At 41.5% G+C, this 21,586-nt stretch overlaps 1 protein-coding gene across 1 annotated transcript in view; it reads left to right on the top strand.

The window, feature by feature from the left end:
- Window positions 1–20,358, top strand: part of pcp4b (Purkinje cell protein 4b) — a 64,623-nt gene extending 44,265 nt beyond the window's left edge. Inside the window, exons 2-3 of the mRNA XM_056474386.1 lie at window positions 6,378–6,429; window positions 19,073–20,358. Of these exons, the coding sequence (XP_056330361.1) occupies window positions 6,378–6,429; window positions 19,073–19,203 (183 nt within the window). The 3' untranslated portion in view covers window positions 19,204–20,358. The remainder of the gene's footprint in view (window positions 1–6,377; window positions 6,430–19,072) is intronic.
- Window positions 20,359–21,586: the final 1,228 nt, after the last annotated feature.

Raw genomic sequence — 21,586 nt, 5'->3', positions numbered from 1 at the left:
TGGGGAACTCCAATGCTATGTGGAAACTTCCACTATGGGGATTTCGTCAGAATCCAATCATCTGAAAGAGTATAAAAACGGGCCAATGAAATGCCAATGAGTTGGCAGCGTCAGCGTGCACAGCTGGCGTCAATGACAATCAGTCATGCTATAAAGACGCAGCCAGTGCCATGCTCGACATCCTTTCGCTTTCAGAGCCTTTCACGAAGCTTCTGAGAGAGTCTTTGAGGGTATCTCCAACCTGTGTCTACAGAGAGAGATCGAGAAGCAGCTTCTCCCGGTCCAGAGCGCGTATACGCAGTGGCAGATGGTCGAGCTGGGTATTTCTCCCTTGCCTGGCGTCCTTTGGGTCCGGTCCAAAGAGCGGTTTGTATATAGGAAAAAAGCTTTCCTAAAAGAGCAACACGGTCGTGCAGCGCGTCTTTTTCAAGACGTCACTCCGACCGTGCGTTTCTGGATGCGGTGGTTTCCTATCCCCGGATGATGGGCACGAGCACAGCGTTTCATGTCTGGGGGTCCAGCATGTTAATGCGGTGCTCGCGGGCAGTGCATGCCATCACTGATGTCATGTCTGTTGCGCAGTTAAGATCGCGGCTCGCTCTTGCAAAAGAGCCACCCACCCCAGTTGTCCCCCGCACTGCGGTTGGCACTCGGGCAGATCTGAGGGTTTCAGTGAGAGTAAATCCGCCGCCCCCGGGCCGTGGACCTCTCGCTCCTCCACGCGCTCCATCCAAGCTTCAGGTGAAGAGAAGCGCTCCGTCCTTGGATGGTCGCTCTCTCACCTGATTACACCGGGGGTCAGATGTCCATCGCTGCATCGGAGGATGGGCTGTCATTGTCTGATGAGGATGCGAGCCCGCTCGCTCCCTCCCTCCGGGGTGGAGAGCGCGGCGTTAGCATCTAAAAAGCAGACGTGATGGCCGTGCTTTCTCGGGCTGCTTCGGCCGTGGGTCTGGTGATGGTTTATCCCCCAGCCCCGCGGCCGGACCGACTAGATGGGTGTATGTGGAGGATATAAGGAGGCAAGACCTTCAAAGCCTCCCGTCCCCTTCTTCCCGGAAGTGCACAGTAAACTCACGCTGTCCTGAGGGCACTTTTTTCTATCTATGCCTTCCAGCTCGCAGGATCGGTGCATTTCGCCAATGGCTCATGGAGCACGAGAGAACGGTCTCCTTTCTCTCCACTCCCAGCCCCTCTCCTGGAGTTGAACATCTCCTCTCCTGTGGGACCCCAGCGCTCCCCGGATGAGCCCACTCACTCCACGCTGCCCCGCCGCTGGCACGTCAGCGATCGTGCGGGTGGGACCATTTGCGGGGGCTCTGCCTGCCTGGTTAGCGCGGGCCAGCCCATCGCAATGGCTCATCCATACGACCAGACTCGGCTATGCGATTCAGTTCGCTAAATGGCCTCCCAGGTTCACGGGCGACCAGGGTCAGTCCTGCGTCCGCCCCTGTCTTGCGAGAGGAAGATTGCTGTCCTCCTGGCGAAGGATGCAATCGAGCCGGCCCTCCAGCCGAGATGGAGCGCGGGTTTTACAGCCCGCACTTCATCGTGCCCCCCCCCAAAAAAAAAAAAAAAAAAAAAAGCGGTGGGCTATGGCCAATCCTATATCTGCACATTTTTAACCGCTGCCTGCACTGGCTGCGCTCCGAAATGCTTACGCAGATGCGCATCACGCGATGCGTTCGTCCTCAGGATTGGTTTGCAGCAATAGATCTGAAGGACGCGTATTTTCATATCTCCACGCTTCCACGCCACCGGCAGTTTCTGCGGTTTGCGTTTGAAGGTCGAGCGTGGCAATACAAGGTCCTCCCCTTCGGGCTCTCTCTGTCTCCGCGAGTTTTCACCAAGCTCGCGGAGGGTGCCCTCGCGCCCCTTCGGCTCGCCGGCATCCGCACGCTCAATTATTTCGATGACTGGTTAAGTTTTAGCCCACTCTCGGGAGCAATTGATTATGCACAGAGACAAGGTGCTCCGGCACCTCCGCCCGTTGGGGTTTCAGGTCAACCGAGAAAAGAGCAAGCTCGCCTCCGTGCAGAGCATCTCCTTTCTCTGGTCGGAGCTGGACTCGATCACTATGGAGGCGCGCCTCTCACGAGAGCGCGCCGAGGTAATGCTGAACTGTCTGAGAGAGTTCGACAGGAAAAAAAGTGGTCCCCCTGAAATTATTTCAGAGGCTCCTGGGGCATATGGCATCCGTAGCCGCGGCCACGCCGCTCGGATTGCTCCATATGAGACCACTACAGCATTGGCTTCACGATCGGGTCCCCAGACGCGCATGGCACGCGGGCACACACCGAGTGACTGTCACTGCGCTGTGTCACCGCACCCGCACCCCCTGGAAAGGACCCCTTCTTCCTACGGGCCAGTGTGCCCCTAGGTCAGGCGTCCAGGCAGGCTGTCGTTTCGGCAGATGCCTCCAGTTTGGGGTGGGGGGGGCCATGTGTAGCGGGCATGCTGCTGCGGACCTGTGGAGGGGAACCCAGCTGCATTGGCATATCAACTGCCTAGAGCTGTTGGCAGTGTTTCTCGCTCTGCGCCGCTTTTTTCCGGTGCTGAGGGGGCAACACGTGCTGGTCAGGACGGACAGCACGGCCGCGGTAGCGTATTCCATCCGGATGGGGGGTATACGCTCCCGCTGCATGTCTCAGCTCGCTCGCCATCTGCTCCTCTGGAGTCATACGCGGCTGAAGTCGCTGCTTGCTATTCACACCCCGGATGGGCTCAACCGTGCGGCCAACAGGCTCTCACGGCAGCTCCTTCCCCGGGAGAATGGCGACTCCACCCCGAGTCATGCGTAAGTATGCACTCCCCCCCAGTGAGCCTACTCGCGCAGTTTCTGTGCAAGGTCAGGGAGGACGAGGGGCAGGTCTTGCTAGTTGCGCCCCTGGCCCAACCGGACCTGGATATCAGAACTCTCCCTCCTCGCGACGCCCCCCCTGGCGAGTCCCTTTGAGAGAGAACCTACTCTCTCAGGGACAGGGCACCATCTGGCACCCTCGCTTAGTTCTGTGGAACCTCCACGTAGGGTCCATAAGACGTGACGAGGAAGACTTAGGTAACCTACCGGTGGCGGTGGTTAATACCATCACTCAGGCTAGTGCACCCTCTACGAGGCATGCCTACGCCCTGGAGTGGAGTCTATTCACTGAGTGGTGCGCTTCTCGCCGAGAAGACCCCCGATCTTGCCAGATCAGTGTTGTGCTTTCTTTCCTTCAGGACAGGGGGAGCGAAGGCTGTCGCGCTCCACACTGAGGGTTTACGTGGCCACCATCTCCGCTCATCATGATGCGTGGATGGCGGCACCGTGGGGAGGCATAACCTCATCATCCAGTTCCTCAGAGGTGCGAGGCGGATGTTTTCCCCCGCCCCCCTCTCATACCCTCTTGAGATCTCGCGGTAGTGCTACGAGCCTACGTGGGGATCCCTTCGAACCACTCGACTCAGTATCCTTGAGATTTCTGTCCTTGAAGACAGCTCTGCTGGTCGTGTTGGCATCGGTTAAGAGGGTTAGGTACCTGGAGGCATTTTCGGTCAGTGACTCGTGCCTAGAATTCGGGCCGGCCTACTCTCACGTTGTCCTGAGACCCCGGCCCGGCTATGTGCCCAAGGTTCCTACCACGCCATTTAAGAATCAGGTAGTGAGCCTGCAAGCGCTGCCCGCGGAGGAGGCAGACCCAGCCCTTTCATTGTTGTGTCCTGTTCGCGCTTTGCGAATATATGGGGACCACACTCAGAGCCTTAGATTCTCTAACCAGCTCTTTGTCCATTACAGTGGTCAGCAGATGGGAAGTGCCGTATCTAAACAGAGGTTGGCCCACGGGATAGTGGATGCCATCTCCCTCGCCTTTGAGCCAGGGTGAGCCGTGTCCCCCGGGGGTGAGAGCGCACTCCACTACGGAGCATCGCATCCTCCTGGGCGTTAGCACGCGGCGCCTCTCTGACAGACATTTGTAGAGCTACTGGTTGGGTGACACCCAATACATTTGCAAGGTTACAATCTGCGAGTGGAGCCGGTTTCCTCAAGGGTATTAGGCAACCCTTGGTGATTGAGGAAACGATTCGGTTGAGGTGTCGAAACACGCTTGCTGCGCCACTCTCCCTAACCCGGAGATACGTGCGCTTTTTCAGCTTTGTCAGTTTAGTTCCCCATTCTTTGGCGAACCCTGCAGAGTTCCTCCGAGGCCCCCAGCACCTGACTCAGCGGAGGAGTCAGGTGTTGGCCCGTTACGTTGTCGGCATGCCCGCTGGTCAGCCCGCGTTCTGGGTATAGGTGCCTGCTATGTGTGATCCCCGCTGGCGATCCCATACGTTCACTCAGCCACGGTATAGTCCCCCCTTCTAGGGCAGGCTCGTGTCTTCCCTCCCCGCTAACCATCCTTATGCAAGGACTCCCCATCTCTGGGCTAGTCCATAGGTTGTCACCAGGTCTCCCCTCTGGGTAACAGGTGAGCTCCGCAGCGTCCTCCCTATCGGGACTGAACGCTTTCCCAACGTACTGTCGTATCAAAACCTATTTTACTGGGTTATTGCGACTCCCCGAAAAACATAACTGGAACAGGTAAGTGAGGGCCAGGGAACACGTTGGAAGACTGTGTCTCGGGGCGTTGTAGGTGCGCTCGCTCTACTGCGTGGCACACCCTTCGCCAGGGACGCAGTAAGGTTCTTTCGTTGTGGCGTTTTCCATAGATTTCCCCATAGTGGAAGTTTCCACATAGCATTGGAGTTCCCCATCCGAAGGGGAACGCTACGGTTACTAAAGTAACCCTACGTTCCCCGAGGGGGGGAACGGAAATGCTATGTTCCTTCACCACAACGATTGTCCCTTAGCTGTTGAGCGTGAAAGTCTCTTCAGCTAGAAAAGGATGTCGAGCATGGCACTGGCTGCGTCTTTATAGCATGACTGATTGTCATTGACGCCAGCTGTGCACGCTGACGCTGCCAACTCATTGGCATTTCATTGGCCAGTTTTTATACTCTTTCAGATGATTGGATTCTGACGAAATCCCCATAGTGGAAGTTTCCACATAGCATTTCCGTTCCCCCCCTCGGGGAACGAAGGGTTACTTTAGTAACCGTAGCGTTATTTAACCTAAATTGGTTGAAATATAGACCAACCCAAACATTGCATTAAATTTTGTCCTATTCATTTAATAGCAAAACAACCAAGGACTTGTGTTAGTTCCTATTATATTACACCCAGAATTAGGGCGGCATTCTCTAAAGAAACAGAGGAAAATGCTGGGTTATTTAAACCTAAATTGGTTTTCATTTATTTAAACCTAGATAACCCAGCATTTTTAGAGTGTAGCATTCTCTAAAAAAACAGATAATTGCTGGGCTATTTAAACCTAATTTGGGTAAAATATGGACTAACTCAATCATTGAGTTAAATTTAGTCCTATTTACTTACCTAAAATAACCCAGTATTCACTACTTACTTCTATTTTTTAGAATATGTTTTTTGTCCTGTCTCTGTAATTCTGTTGCACTGTAGAAGCTCTGTCACGAAAACAAATCCCTCGTATGTGTGAACATACCTGGCAATAAAGCTCTTTCTGATTCTGATTCAGTACTTGGGTTAGTCCCTATTATATTACACCCAGAATTAGGGCGACATTCTCTAAAGAAACAGAGAAAAATGCTGGGTTTTTTAAACCTAAATTGGTTTTCATTTATTTAAACCTAGATAACCCAGCATTTTTAGAGTGTAGCATTCTCTAAAAAAACAGATAATTGCTGGGCTATTTAAACCTAATTTGGGTAAAATATGGACTAACTCAATCATTGAGTTAAATTTAGTCCTATTTACTTACCTAAAATAACCCAGTATACACTACTTACTTCTATTTTTAAGAATATATTTATTATCTGTTTTTTGTCCTGTCTCTGTAATCCTGTTGCACTGTAAAAGCTCTGTCACGAAAACAAATCCCTCGTATGTGTGAACATACCCGGCAATAAAGCTCTTTCTGATTCTGATTCAGTACTTGGGTTAGTCCCTATTATATTACACCCAGAATTGGGTTGAAGTAACACAGCATTTTTTAGAGTGCAGCATTCTCTAAAAAAACTGAGAGAAATTGCTGGGTTATTTAAACCCAAATTGGGTAAAATATGGACTAACCCAAACATTGAGTTAAATTTGGTCTTATTCATTTAATAACAATATTAACCCAGGACTTGGTGTATAAGTAAAAGAATTGGTGTATAAATAAAAATGATATTTTCATGAAGTAATGCTACTAAGCATTGCATTTATGGCTTCAGGCTTCAAGATTTGTGTTTGCAAATAAAATTCTAACTACTGTTGAAAATCATTTTTCTGTGCTAAAAAGATTGTTATTTAATTCCTCTTCTCTTTTATTTTTCAACAGAGGCAAGGATCCGGAGCAGCTGGTGGCAACAGCAAAACCTCTGGTGCACAAGGTACTGAGAAAATGTTCCACAACCCAAATCGAACACATCATAGATCTTTAATAATTTCACAGCAGCTTCTACAGTGAATACAAATAGTACAACCCAGAGATTTTTTTGTCTTGGAAGAGAAGAGATACATCATGTTGTAGAGTTTACCCCAAACAACCTTAAGCACACAGAAAAGCCAAGCAACCCATCTGAAATCCTCCAGCATAAGCAATCTAAAGTATTCCCTGAAGTGTCCCAACAAACAAAAATGTTCTACGGTGTGCTCACTGAAGGACGAAAGAGTCTGGTAAGCATTTACAAAAAAAATTGTGCCTATGTATGAAAAAAAAAAGGGAAAAGGGTTGAAGTAATGAACGCGCTCCCCAGCGTTTTACAGTAGCTATGAAAAGGCCAGCTAAATCGATCTGAACCTACAAATTGGCCTATACGTCCTAAATCAGACTTAAAAGACATGAGGGTTCTTCTGTTGTTGGCTTTCGTCTTGATGAAGTAATGCTCTGGAGGACACCGCAGCCTTGGGAAGAGCTGGGTACACCGCTATAGCTTATTGGACAAAGCAGAATAACTGCATCTCAAAGGAAGCTGATTTCATTGAAGCTTGACTCCTCATGGAATTGCATGGTCTTATTGCAGATGCTTTAAACATGTGACCATAAATATAGTGCAACGTGCAATGCTAGCACCAACCCTTTAACACTAATTAGCATGATTTTTTAGAGTATGCCTGATAATAAAATCATTAAATACTGTCAAATCTGTAGAAATTGCTGCACTTCATTAGCGATGGAAACTTTTGAATGACTGAATTTTTTTTTTAAACCAGTTGTTTATTGGGGGGGGGGGGGGGGGGGGGGGAGGTTAAAAAAGTCACATAAGCTCAATAAACTATATATGTATATATTATATATAGAGGAATTACCAACCTACGTCACACATGACGTCACACCGGTTCCCGTTGCAAAAACAGACCGGTTGCAATAGTAAACATGTCATGTTGTGCGGTAGGATGCCAAATTCGAAGTTAAAACTTAACTTTTACCATACACCACGCTGCTTTTAATGCCAACCGCAGATGTCTTTGGCTAAAAGGGAGCTGAATGGAGTGAGGACCTAATTAAAAGTGCTTAACTCTGCAGTTCTCATTTCATATCAGGTGAGTTCAGGCTATGCTGAATCATACACATTACTCGTTTTTGATTGCAGCAATGATTTCAGCAAAAACAGTTAAATATGGTGAACTAAACTGTGGATACTGAATGCTTAGGATGAAATGTGCAAGTGTAAGTTCACATACCCTGCCGTACAGGTGCAGTTCGCTGTCAAAATGCAGTTGTTTTGCTTGTTGATGATTACCCAGGCCTTGTATAGCTCTGTCTTCTTTCCTTGTCTTTGGCTTTGACCTTGGTTTTTAGAACTACATAGTTTTGAATCTAATAATCATGGAACATTATTTCTTACACATAATCACACAGAACAAAATTGTTGGCATCCAAAGACTTGCAGGCCTTTAACTTCTCTCCTGTAAAAACACTCAGAGTTTCAATGAGATAATTGTACTGTATATTTGAGGCTGGATGCTTGGCCATTACGTCTTATCCAACATCAATTGGGAGGGTGCTATCGCAAATGGACCTGTCAGACGAACGCCGCTCACTTTAACGTTAATTTTGCAGAATAACTGTGCTTATCACTGGGTGGCAAGCTGTTATAATACACTGAAAGCATTATATAAATAATATATATATAATATGTAATAAATACAACTTATTTCTAAAACAACAAACTCTGAACCGCATCGGAGTTTCTGTGTATTTTCTGCAACCTCGCTGCGCACATCCTAAAGGTTTCATTCATTCATTCTTTTTCTTTTCAGCTTAGTCCCTTTATTAATCCAGGGTCACCACAGCGGAATGAACCACCAACTTATCCAGCACATGTTTCCCGCAGCTGATGCCCTTCCAGCCACAACCCATCTCTGGGAAACATCCATACACATTCACACTCATACACTACAGACAATTCAGCCTTCTCAATTCACCTGCCCTGCATGTCTGTGGGGGAAACAAGAGTACCCGGAGGAAACCTCACACAAACGCAGGGAGAACATGCAAACTCGACACAGAAACGCCAACTGATCCAGCTGACAAGCATTTATTCATTTATTATTTTCCCTGAACTGGAATTATATACAACAAATGTAACATTTACAGTAAACTGAAGTGATTATTAATGTAAAATAATGCTAAATGCTTAAAGGTGCCATATTCTGCATTGATTGAATATATTAAATTGTTTTCTGATATCTACATTGTAGGCATGTGGCTTAGATTCTCCAGAAGCTGCTTTATTTGCTCATTTATTAGCACATAAAGTAACCCTAGAATCAGAAGGTCCTTATTGACCATATTTGGTATGGTCATGAATTTTAATGAGCTCTGCTCTGATGCCTGCCCTCAGTGCTTGCGCTCTCTCTCTCCCTCTCTCTCCCTCTCTCTCTGTCTGTCTCTCACACACATGCATGCACATACATACAGCATGATGTACTCTGAAATATAGGTGCATACCTTATCTGTATATCCAGCATTTTGCATTCTGACGAGCTCTAAAGCGGTGGCTGTGGGAGTCTTTCTTTAGTAATGCATAGAAATTAATCTGGTCCCTTTAACTTTGCTGTGTCTCCTGTTTTCAAAATAAGAGTCCCACGTCCATGATATGCTTAATACAACTTTGATAAACTAAGGGAGGAAAAATATCATTGTCATAATCATAATCTCAAAATCAGGGCCGTGCACAGGGGGGTGCCCCTCTCAGCCTGTAATCCCCGTCTTCACATCGCGCTCTCCCCCCAACAGGTAGCATGATTTCTGTGACCATCACCCCCCACCCTCACCCTCAGCGTGAATGAGCACCTGCCTATTTAAGAGTCTGTGCACGGCACTGCTCAAAACATGCCTCAATGCATTCCAGAGATGGATTGGAATTAAAATCACTTGCTTTTTCTATAACTTCACATACAAATCAGTCTACTGACATTTAAAGACCTGGGAGGTCAATAGGAAAACACGTTTTTGAATTTTTTTGTGTGTGTTTAGCTGGTTACTCAATGGCAAAATATAGGAAAAAATCTGTTTGAGTTCTTTATTATTTTGAACAGAAATGAAGGTATGTTATATATTTTCCATACAATTGATGTCAGCAGTTACTAGTTTTCAACATTTTCAAAATATTTTCTTTTGTGTTAACTCATAAAGGTTTGGACCACCACTTGTGGTTGAGTAAACTGTGAGTAAATTTCCACTTTGGGGTAAACTACTCCTTTAATCCAGCAACCCCAGCTGGAAAGTTGCTTTCCTTGCATTGAATACCCTACAGTACAGGAGCTCATAATGCTTCTAAAAGGGTGGGAAGAAAATATTATTGAAGCTATTGATGTGCTTCCACCCACTCATGTGCAGGAGCAAGGACATTCATGCACAAAACTGCAGATTCATATCCATGCAAATTCACCAATCTATTCCTCCTGCTTGCCTTTGAGAAGGAAGAAGCTGCACTGGTGTCTCTAGCCAATGACAGCATGAAATCATAGTCTGAAGGGAAAATTCATGGATAGATGGAACCTTAATACTAAAGAAATTAGAAAATTTGTTGTGTAACGTAAATGGATTGCTCAGGAATTGTTAAAATAAGAAATTACATATGCTGTCCTAATAAGTCCATACATAAAAAACGGGGTGTTGTATAAAAATGGACAAATTCAACATTAGGTTGTTTTTATTTTTCAGTTATAGTTAAATTCTTTTTTTAACGCAATGGTTGGGTTTGTCCACATTTGACCCAACAAAAACACTTTTTTTGGAGTGTGTACTGTGTGTGTTAATATTTGTAGGTTTATTTAACAGTGTACATGTGGTACATGAGCTTGATAAATATGAGTAGTACCAGTGTAATATTTGTGCAATTCTCTACTTTATTTAGGTATTTTTTTTAATTTACATTTATTTGAAGCTATAAATCTAAGAATAGAATGGAAATATTATTACAGGTTAAAAGAACTTTTCTGTGGAGTTTGCATGTTCTCCCTGCATTCGCGTGGGTTTCCTCCGGGTGCTCCGGTTTCCCCCACAGTCCAAAGACATGCAGTACAGGTGAATTGGGTAGGCTAAATTGTCCATAGTGTATGAATGTGAGTGTGTATGAATGTTTCCCAGAGATGGGTTGCGGCTGGAAGGGCGTCCGCTGCGTAAAAACATGTGCTGGATAAGTTGGCGGTTCATTCTGCTGTGGCGACCCCAGATTAATAAAGGGACTAAGCCGAAAAGAAAATGAATTAATGTATGAGAACTTTTTTTGTTTGAATATATTAATGTTATAGCAAAGCTGATTTTTTAATTAATACATTTTTTTTGCTAATATAAGCAAATTAAAATGGTTTCTGAAGGATCATGAGGCATAGAAACTAATGTAATGACTGCATTAAATTTAGCTTTTCGTCACAGGAATAAAATATCATTTAAAATAGATTAAAACATTGCATTTTTATGACAACAAAATTCAAACAGAATTTAATAAAAATTCTATAGTTCATTTTTTAGCCATTAAGTGCTGCCTCCTTGAAAATAATACTACTAATGATAAAATAAATATTATTGGCTCGTTGGAAATACTCCACGAGAAGGCAGGGCTTGATGTGCAGATCACCTCAGTCAGTGAATCACTGACCTACGCCCTTTTCAAAACTGAATAGTGTTTTCAAAAGCAAACAAAAGATTAAAGTGCACTGAGACCATAGTTTTACCTTGATTTTACCTCTCTTGTGGAACCGTACAACACCATACAAAGTGAAATACTGAACAAACCACACCAGAAAAGTTGTTCATATAGACAGGGGCTTAGTGATTTGGGGTCCCCAAGCAATCTCAGGGATTTATATATATATATATATATATTTCTAAGCTTTTCACTCATCATAGCACACGTGCTGCTGATGATTTGACAATAAAAGTGATTTGATATATATATCAAATCACTTTTATTGTCAAATCATCAGCAGCACGTGTGCTATGATGTATATGTATATATATATATATGTATATATATATATATGTATATGTATATATTTATGTATATATATATATATATATATATATATATATATGTATATGTATATGTATATATATGTATATATATATATATAGGTAAATATGTATGTGAAATACTGTATATATATATATATATATATATATATATATATATATATATATATATATATATATATATATATATATATATATATATTATGTGTATGTATATATATATGTGTATGTATATATATATATATATATATATATGTATGTATGTATGTATGTATGTATGTATGTGTGTGTATGTATGTATGTATGTATGTGTGTGTGTGTGTGCGTGTGTGTGTATTTGGTTCAACTGTATATGTATTTGGTTGATGTATATTATTCTTGTCATCATTGTAAATCAAAATATGTGTAAAAATAATACTTGGTGTTGCCTATAGAGTAAGGTTTGTAATTCAATTGATCTTGTGTGTAAACGGAGACAGGAACACGGGGAGAAAACCTCTTATGTATTGACTGAAACATGAGGCCTGCTCTCTCCTGAGGTGTTTTTAAAGCATCTTTCCATTCTCGCCTTGCATTAACGTCTCTGTCAAGGTTTCCATCCTCCCTTGCTTAAATTGCTATTGAATTTTCTAACAGTCTAATGTGTTGTTTCATCTCAGAGGTATTCACTATTGAGCTGTGACTTCTTATAACAAAACATAACCTTCATATCTAGTACTTTTATGAATAGAGCTCGAAAGTCTTTTCAACTAACACTGCACGAAAAAATATGTGAGAGTTTTATGTTGCATTTAGGTTGAAAAACCTGCTACCAGAGTTTGAGACCTATTAAATAGCCAGTCTACAATTAAAGGAGCAATTTATGCTTCAGATTACAACAAAGCCATCAGCAAATAAAACAGCCAACAGTCTTGTTCTTTTCCCCATGTATAAATCCACATAGTTCTAAGCTCTGAGATCATTTTCTTGATGGCCGACAAGTGAACTGACTCGCTACATGATACAGTGCACTCACCTTAGTTCTCAATATTAATGTGGTGCTGCTAGTCTATGGTGTGCTAATGATCTTTTGGCATCTGACATGTCACTTTAGTACATTAAGATGCAGATAATATATACAGTATTCAACATTTGATGTGGTTCAAAACCTTGCATCAAAGTTGTCCTAAAAATGATTGAATGGCACTCAATCTTGTTTTGTCCAATAAAGCAAACATTGTCTAATATATATATATATATATATATATATATATATATATATATATATATATATATATATATATATATATATTCATTTTCAGCTTAGTTCCTTTATTAATCCAGGGTCACCACAGCAGAATGAACCAACAACTTATCCAGCACATGTTACACAGCAGATGCCCTTCCAGCTGCAACCCATCTTTGGGAAACATCCATACACACTCATACACTACAGACAATTTAGCCTACCCAATTCACCTTTACCACACATCTTTGGACAGTTGGGGAAACTAGAGCACCCAGAGGAAACCCACACGAACGCAGGGAGAACATGCAAGCTCCACACAGAAACATCAACTTACCCAGCCAAGGATCAAACCAGCAACCTTCTTGCTGTGAGGCAACAGCACTACCTACTGCGCCACTGCATCACCTATATATATACATGTATTTATATATTATGGCGACGCAGTGGGTAGTGCTGTCGCCTCACAGCAAAAAGGTTGCTGGTTTGATGCTGTCGCCTCACTGGTTTGAGCTTTGGCTGTGTCAGTTGTCGTTTCTGTATGGGAGTTTGCATGTTCTCCCTGTGCTCGAGTGGGTTTCCTCCGGGTGCACGATTTCCCCCATAGTCCAAAGACATGCGGCACAGGTGAATTGGGTAGGCTAAATTGTCCATAGTGTATGAGTGTGTATGGATGTTTCCCAGAGATGGGTTGCAGCTGGAAGGGCGTCTGCTGTCTAAAACATGTGCTGGATAAGTTGGTGGTTCATTCTGCTGTGGTGTCCCCGGATTAACAAAGGGACCAAGCCGAAAATTAATGAATTTTTGCAATTATGAGGAAAAGCTTCATTATAGGGCGATGCAGTGGGGCTGTAGGTAGTGCTGTCGCCTCACAGCAAGAAGGTCGCTGGTTCGAGCCTCGGCTGGGTCAGTTGGCGTTTCTGTGTGGAGTTTGCATCTTCTCTCTGTGTTCGTGTTCGTTCCTCCAGGTGCTCCGGTTTCCCTAACAGTCCAAAGACATGCGGTACAGGGGAATTGGGTAGGCTAAATTGTCGGTAGTGTATGAGTGTGAATGAGAGTGTATAGTTGTTTCCCAGAGATGCGTTGCAGGTGGAAGGGCATCCGCTGCGTAAAACATGTGCTGGATAAGTTGGTGGTTCATTCCACTGTGACGACCCCGGATTAATAAAGGGACTAAGTTGAAAAGAAAATGAATGAATTAATTAATGAAGCTCTATTATGGATGTGACAGATGTGAAATTGCCACTTATGTGACTTTGGTCCGGTGCTTCCCACAGATAGCCTTTACTTGGGCGGGCCACCCAGGTATATTAACGGCCGCCCAAGTATATTTGATGACAGGTTTTTTTTTTTTCTTTTACCACATTATGATCCTTTTACAATTTTTATTGTATCCGCCTAAGATAAACAAACACCCGTGTTCGATTAACCAGTGAAAAATCATTTTCTCATTTCGTGCTGCTCTTTTTATGTGCACGAGAGCTGTCAACAACACTTCCTCAGACAGTCTCACATGCTCTGCAGAGAGCCAAAGAGATGTACCTTTTTGAGGCTTAAAAATGTGTCCGGCCGGTGTTTCTATAACTCCTAAAATGTTCGGGAGTCGACTTTTGCTTTCGTTTTCTAAAGTTGTTACGTTCTTGCATTTCTCTTTTATTCAAGACTACTTTCCGCTTGGCTTCACATCTGACAGCGCACGCAGCCGAGACAGAGAGATGAAGTAAATAATGGATTCTTTAATCTAAATGATTAAAAAAACTTTATACTTGGAGAGGACGAATTGACATCTAAACTGACGTCTCAACTCACTTGCTAAACTAAACTTGCATCTCAACTCATATACACATTTATTTTAATTATTAATATATGTTATTGATAATGTTGATTTATTACTGTATATATTGTATACATATCTTAAATGCTTTGACAATACTGTTCAAAATGACATGCCAATAAAGCAACCTGAATTTGAGAGCGAGAGAGAGTGCAGCTTTGTGCTGATGGCTCCTAAATAGCATAAAAATAAGATAAATATTGGATTTCTTTTTTTTTTCAACAGCCTTTTTTTAAAACTTTAACTTTTGTAAAGAAACAGTGTAGGCTTATAACAGTGTAATAAATAAAAGTATTGTTAAAAATAACATTATTTTTGTGTCACATGTAGTTAACCATTTATGTGCGTGGGTTAAAAATGAGTTTCATTCTGGCTACCACCGCAAGTATATTTTAAACCTGTGGGAAGCACTGTGGTCAACCAACAATAATTGTTTGAAAACATTTTTGAGTTTTTTTTTTTTACAATACTGTACAATACAAGCATGCTCAAAAACGTAGAAAGGGTTTGGCTATTTTGGTGAATTTTTTTAGGCAATGTTGAAATTTGTATGGAATTGCTCATACACACATATATATATATATATATATATATATATATATATATATATATATATATATATATATATATATATATATATATATATATATATATATATATATATATATTAGTGGTGGACCATTATCGGCATTAACGTGCTCCGTTAACGCGAGACTCTTATCGCGCGATACAAAAATGATCGCCGTTAATCTATTCTCAAAGTTGGGTTGGGAGCTGGGTCTATTCTAAGATGACTTTCACCGTGATATTTTAGCACGGATGTATACCTGACCGGTGAACCGTCTGACAAAAAAAGTGCTCTTCTGAATCAAATCAGCAGGATGCCTGACTTTAACTGCAGTTCGGCAGTTTCACTTTAACTCGTGAACATTTCATTCATACCGCCGAGACAAACTGGGGTATTAGACGCAAATAATGAGTAAGGACTGGTGAGAGTGTTATGGAATTTAATAACGTAGGCCAAATGAATAGAAAAAAACTTCCGCATTTCACGATGTGTGGTGTGTGGGTCTGTGTGTGTGTGTGTGTGTGTGTGTGTGTGTGTGTGTTTGTGTGTGTGCGTCTGTACGATCCTTTACTGACAGCCGCCCGTGTGGATCTTGTCGGAAAATATGGCGAAAAGTCCTACACGACGGTTAGTTTGTCAGTATATTTATTCTCCATGTCTTAATTCAATTTCTGTGTAGTTCAGTTATGACTTTAGTCGCATTAAGGTAATCAAAAATCGCTGTTTACATGGTAGACTCCTAATCAGAGTATTGTTTTAATTATATTAAAATCGTATTAAAGTATTGTTGCCCATGTTAACATACTCAATGTTTAACACACCGCTCTGTGAACTTGCCTTTGCGAAGCAGCATTTTCTGTATGTACGTACATCAAAAGGAAGTATGATATCGCTGATTGGAGCTTATGTAGGCCAACAGTTCAACATTCATGTTTAACTGAATAAACAGTAAGCAAACACAAGTACATCTTATTAAACATCATTTATTTTCATCACCAATTATCATAGTAGAACAGATTCTCAAGCAGTTTGTGATGCATTTTGGAAACAGGAGATGAGCCCCTGGTGTTCTCAAAGACTTATTATTTGGGTAGCACACATATTCTGAATGCCTTCGGCAGAATTCAAATGAGCCATTTTAATCTAGATTAATCTAGATTAAAAAAAAATTATCTATGCCCACCTATTATATATATATATATATATATATATATATAAAATATAAACATATTTTAAATGATACAATATTCTTCCTGCCACACCCAGTGGAAGAATAATTGGAAATAAATAGAAGTTACACTTATATTCTTGACATAGTACTGTATATTTTAGGTATATAACAAGATTAAAAAAATGTATTACATTTACTTGATTAATTTATTAAAGTGAAGATATATATGGCTATTAATGAACGCACTCACCAAAACACCAAAAGTCAAACCTCAAAAATCTTGCTACTGTATATCTCTTTACATAAAATTCTGCCATTTAACATAATTCTATTTTTTTAAATTATGTTATGTGTGAACTTACTGAAAACAGAAACATTGCTCAGAGGAGGTTAAGAATCATGGTCTCTGTTGATTTAGGTACAATACAATACTTTATCACCTTTCAAATCGTTGTCAAAGCAAAAATGCTACAAAATTTTAACATATTATTTTCACAAGTACAACCCCAAATCAGAAAAGGTTGGGACACTATGGAAAGCGCAAAATAATAAATTAATAAAAGAAATAGTGATTTCTAAATTTACTTAGACTTTTATTTCATTGCAGACAATGCAACAAATATTATTTAATGTGTTTCTCATGTGGGCATCACGGTGGCGCAGTGGGTAGCACGATCCTCTCACAGCAAGAAGGTTGCTGGTTAGAGTCTTGGCTGGGTCAGTTGGCATTTCTGTGTGGAGTTTGCATGTTCTCCCCAAGTTGCTGTGGTTTCCTCCGGGTGCTCACAAAAACATGTGGTACAGGTGAATTTGGTAGGCTAATTGTCTGTAGTGAATGTGTGTGAATGAGAGTGTATGGGTGTTTCCCAGTGATGGGCAGCTAGAAGGGCATCCGCTTCTAAGCAGGGCTAAGTCGAAAAGAAAATAAATGACTGAATGTGTTCCTCATGATTTTTATTGTTTTTTGTTTTGTTTTTTGTTTTAATAAACACATAATTCCAATTTTGGTTTTTGCAACACATTTCAAAAAAGTTGCAACAAATTAATCTACATTGTGAAAAGCACTATATAAATAAACATGAATTGATAATAATGTTACCATTCCTTTTCACATCACTTAAAAGACATTTAGGGACTGAAGACACTAAGTGATGAAGTGTTTCAGGTGTAATTTTGTCCCTGAACTGTCACAGTCGGTAAGGGGAAAAAGGGGCAAGGACCCAAGTGCAGGGTAAAGTAGAATTTATTTTGAATTAAAATAAAACAAAAGAACAACAAAAACCACCCCGATGGGGAAAACACATAACTATAACACAAACAGAGAAACAAACTTGGTTGGGCTGGCAAGACAAGGCTAGAGCAGGAACACAGGGGGAGTATCGACAACGAACTGGCACAGGACAGCAGACATGAGGAGAATATAAGCAGGAGTAATTAATACACAAACAGATAAACATAATTAACTAATAATGGGTTAACAAGGTGGGTGGGACTAGACGATAGACGGAAGAGCACCTGACACAAAGAGACAACGCAAGCCAGGTGCTCACATAAAACAAGACTAGAACACGCAGCCAATGAGAGAACTCATTAACCGCGTGTTCTTATGACAAGACAAAACAACACTGAAGCACACAACAAAAGCACACGACCAATGTAAACACAGAGCCACGTGCTTTGACAGACGCAAGACACGAGCACACGATAAGTTAAAACACTTTACCGTGCGCTCACATAAATGCAACACGCATGTTTTATCTCAGAGCCAACCAAAACCGAAACCAACTAGACGGAGACGCTGAGAATAAAACAGCGCAATGCTGACGAAACAACACAAACACGAGTACAAGAGCACGCGTCCCAACCACCCGGGAGCGTGGTGCAACCACCCTATGACGACGCGCACCCAGGCAATGACAAAACAAGTGCTCGACCCAAGAAAACTCGAGCCAAGCACTACAGGACAAGACAAGACAAAGCTAGTGTCCGGACTCTGCCACCAAAACAAGAATTTACAAGACCAGAGTGGCAGAACCCTGACACTGAACAACCCAAAAAACAACCCCATACCATGACAGACCATGGCTTTTGGACTTGCTGCTGGTAACAGTCTGGCTTCTCTTTTTCTTCTTTGGTCCGCAGCACACAGCATCCATTTCTCCCAAAAAAATTCCTGAAATACTGATTCATCTGACCACAGTACACATTTTCACTGTGTGATGGTCCAACCCAGATGCTTTAGAGAAGCCCGGAGAAATTGACGGGGCTTCTGGACACTGTTAACATAGGGCTTTCTTTTGGCACTGTGCAGTTTTAACCGGCATTTGTGGATGTAACTATGTATTGTGGTACTTCACAAAGGTTTACCACAGTAGTCCTAAGCTCATGTGGTGATATCGCTTATAGATGAATGACGATTCTTGATGCAGTGCAGCCAGAGGAATCGAATCGGAACATGTTGCAAGAACCAAAATTTGATTACGTGTTTATTATGGAAAAAAATCACGAGAAACACACTAAATAATATTTATAAGTCAAAGTACATTTGGAAATCTCTACTTTCTCTACTGTTTTTCATAGTCCCAACCTTTACTGATTTTGGGTTGTACCATATTATCAGTAGCCCCTAAAATTATGAAGTATTAAAATGACTAAAAGTATTGTACTTCATTCTGCATAAACAATGCAGCGTAGTTTTACATTTCACTCTAATATTTTGGTCTCTTGTGTATCCTTATTTTTCAATGCCCAGATGCATCTAAGAAAGACGTGCCAGAGGACTTTGACATCGACATGGACGCCCCTGAAACCGAGAAGGCAGCCGTCGCCATTCAATCGCAGTTCAGGAAGTTCCAGAAGAAGAAGAACGATGACAAGTCGTAGTTCTCTGTCCGTTCGGCTCCATCAGGACAGCATGGTTTGATGTTGCATGTAATAGAATCCATTCAGTATGGATTCAAGGGAGGGGGGAGGAGGGAAAATCAAGGTCATAATCTGTCGATCACTCATCTAACCTGTTATTTTACTGCTGTGAAATGTGAATTCCAGAGTTCATGTTGATTTCGGACCCAGCTTTACTCTCCATTCTAGCCAAGAATCGCTGTAGTGCTACCGATGCATGATTTTCTACTTTACCTCAAACTGTTTGTCCTTTATTTGTGAAAGCACAATATGTTTTCATTGTGAGCTGCTTACAATATTTAAAGGGATAGTTACTACACTCTCAGAAATAAAGGTGCGGGAGCTGTCACTGGGGCGGTATCTTTCAAAAGGTACATTGTTGTACCTGAAGGGTCTATAATGGTACCTCAAGGGAACTTTTTAGATACAGTTGGGTACTAATATGCACCTTTTAGGTACCACTGTGGACTATTTGGCTCCTGTACCTTTATTTCTGAGAGTGTATTTATTCGCCATTGAGTGCTTACAAACCCTAATGAGTTGAATATTGACATTCATAGTAGGAAAAAACAGATACTATGGAAGTCAATGACTACTGGTTTCCAGCCTTTTTTGTGTTTAACAGAAAAGAAGCTCAAGCTGTGAGTAGATGATGACATTTTCATTCATTTTTGCGTGAACTATCCCTTTAAATGGCAAATGCTTTTATTACTGAGCATCATGTGTATATAAATATAGAGCAGAACTTTATTTTTGTTTCACACCATTAGCTGATGTAATGCTTTTGCGTGCGTTCTCATCCCAGCGGAGTTAGCTAAATATAGCCAGTGTTTTGAAACTCATATTGTTGAATAATTCCCAGCTTATTTTACCCAAATCCTCACGGTGCGCTCAGCTCTCTCTATTGATTTGTTTCTGTGTTGAATTCCATGCTGGATGAAACATCCCGAGAGTGAATGTTTGAGTTTGCTGTGGCATATCATAACAGTTCTGTGGATTTGTTTCCTTTGCTAAGGACAATGGCACAAACATTAGCCAAATCGCACACTCAGTTTCTATCTCACCTCAAATATTTTCTCAACTCAGTCTGATTGATAAAAGAAACTGTTAATAAACATCCTTGAGTCTCTGGAACAATGCTGTGTTGTCTTGTCATTGAAACGTAAAGCGGGACACGATTTTTGAATTTATAAAATATGAAAACATCAGTAAGGTCTCTCTCACATACAGCAGAATCAGAAGGTCCTTATTGACCATATTTGGAATGGTCTTGAATATTAATGAGCTCTGCTCTGATGCCAGCCCTCAGTTATTCCTTTCTCCCACCCCCTTTTATATTCATAAATGTTTGAAATTGTAAGTTAAAGTAAAGGGTGAAATGATTCAAAGGATATATGCTACTTTATTTGATAACAACTGTTTTTCTGTTTGTTATCGTTATTTCAATATGATTACGAACCATACACAGTTATATGCATGCAATTTTTCCAAGTAAAGTCCATAAGGTTTAAAGAGCTGTGTAGATTCTTGTGTGTGATTCACATAATCCCAAATAAACTATGCCATCATCCTTTCCTGCTGTTTTTCTGGTGTAAATAATAGATGTACAGTACATGCTCCTGTCATTTATTATGCTGCATTAAGTTATTTTTAAGGGCCCCATGTGATTAAAACGCAAGTTCAAAACCCAGTATAACCACATATTCTTTTCAACTCTTGCTAAATGGCTGCTTTTGAGATTGAAAACTGATGATGTCACGATTAACATTCTACATCATTGTATTTTGCTGATTTTTTTGTGGATTTTTATGGTGTAAAAGCATGGGAATGACAATTATTATTATTATTTTGCTCTTTGAGGTGGTAAAGGTAAGTACATATATTTTTTAATAAAACAGTGTGTTTATAGTAGGCCTAAATGTGAAATTAAGTCTTTTTTTTGTGTGTTCCCAAAATAAAATCAGTATATGTCTGATATTTTCATTTTGCTGTTTAGTTTGACATTTTTTTACTCACAACATCCTGTAAATGAGTTTGCGGGAACTGTAAGGTGCAATACATTTAGCCAATTAACGCACAGGCAGACACATATATATAAATATATATACACATGTATAAGATATTGAAATGTATTGTTTTGAGTGGGAAAATTAAGATAATTATTTACACAAGCATTGGAGCTTTTTGGTGTAAAAAATCTATGAAGGAACACTTAATCCAGTTTCCAGTGCCTTCTGAATGAGTTTCCCCACACAGTAGAATTATCCGCCATAAAGAAACACACTATAAAAAAATGAAACTGCACTTGTGCTTTAAATTGTGCATTATTGTTAGAAGTCTGACATCGTTTGAACTGAGTCTTGAA

This window comes from Danio aesculapii, chromosome 15 (assembly GCF_903798145.1).
Source record: "Danio aesculapii chromosome 15, fDanAes4.1, whole genome shotgun sequence".
Lineage (NCBI taxonomy): Eukaryota > Metazoa > Chordata > Actinopteri > Cypriniformes > Danionidae > Danio > Danio aesculapii.
This window is presented reverse-complemented; position numbering and strand designations above follow the sequence as displayed.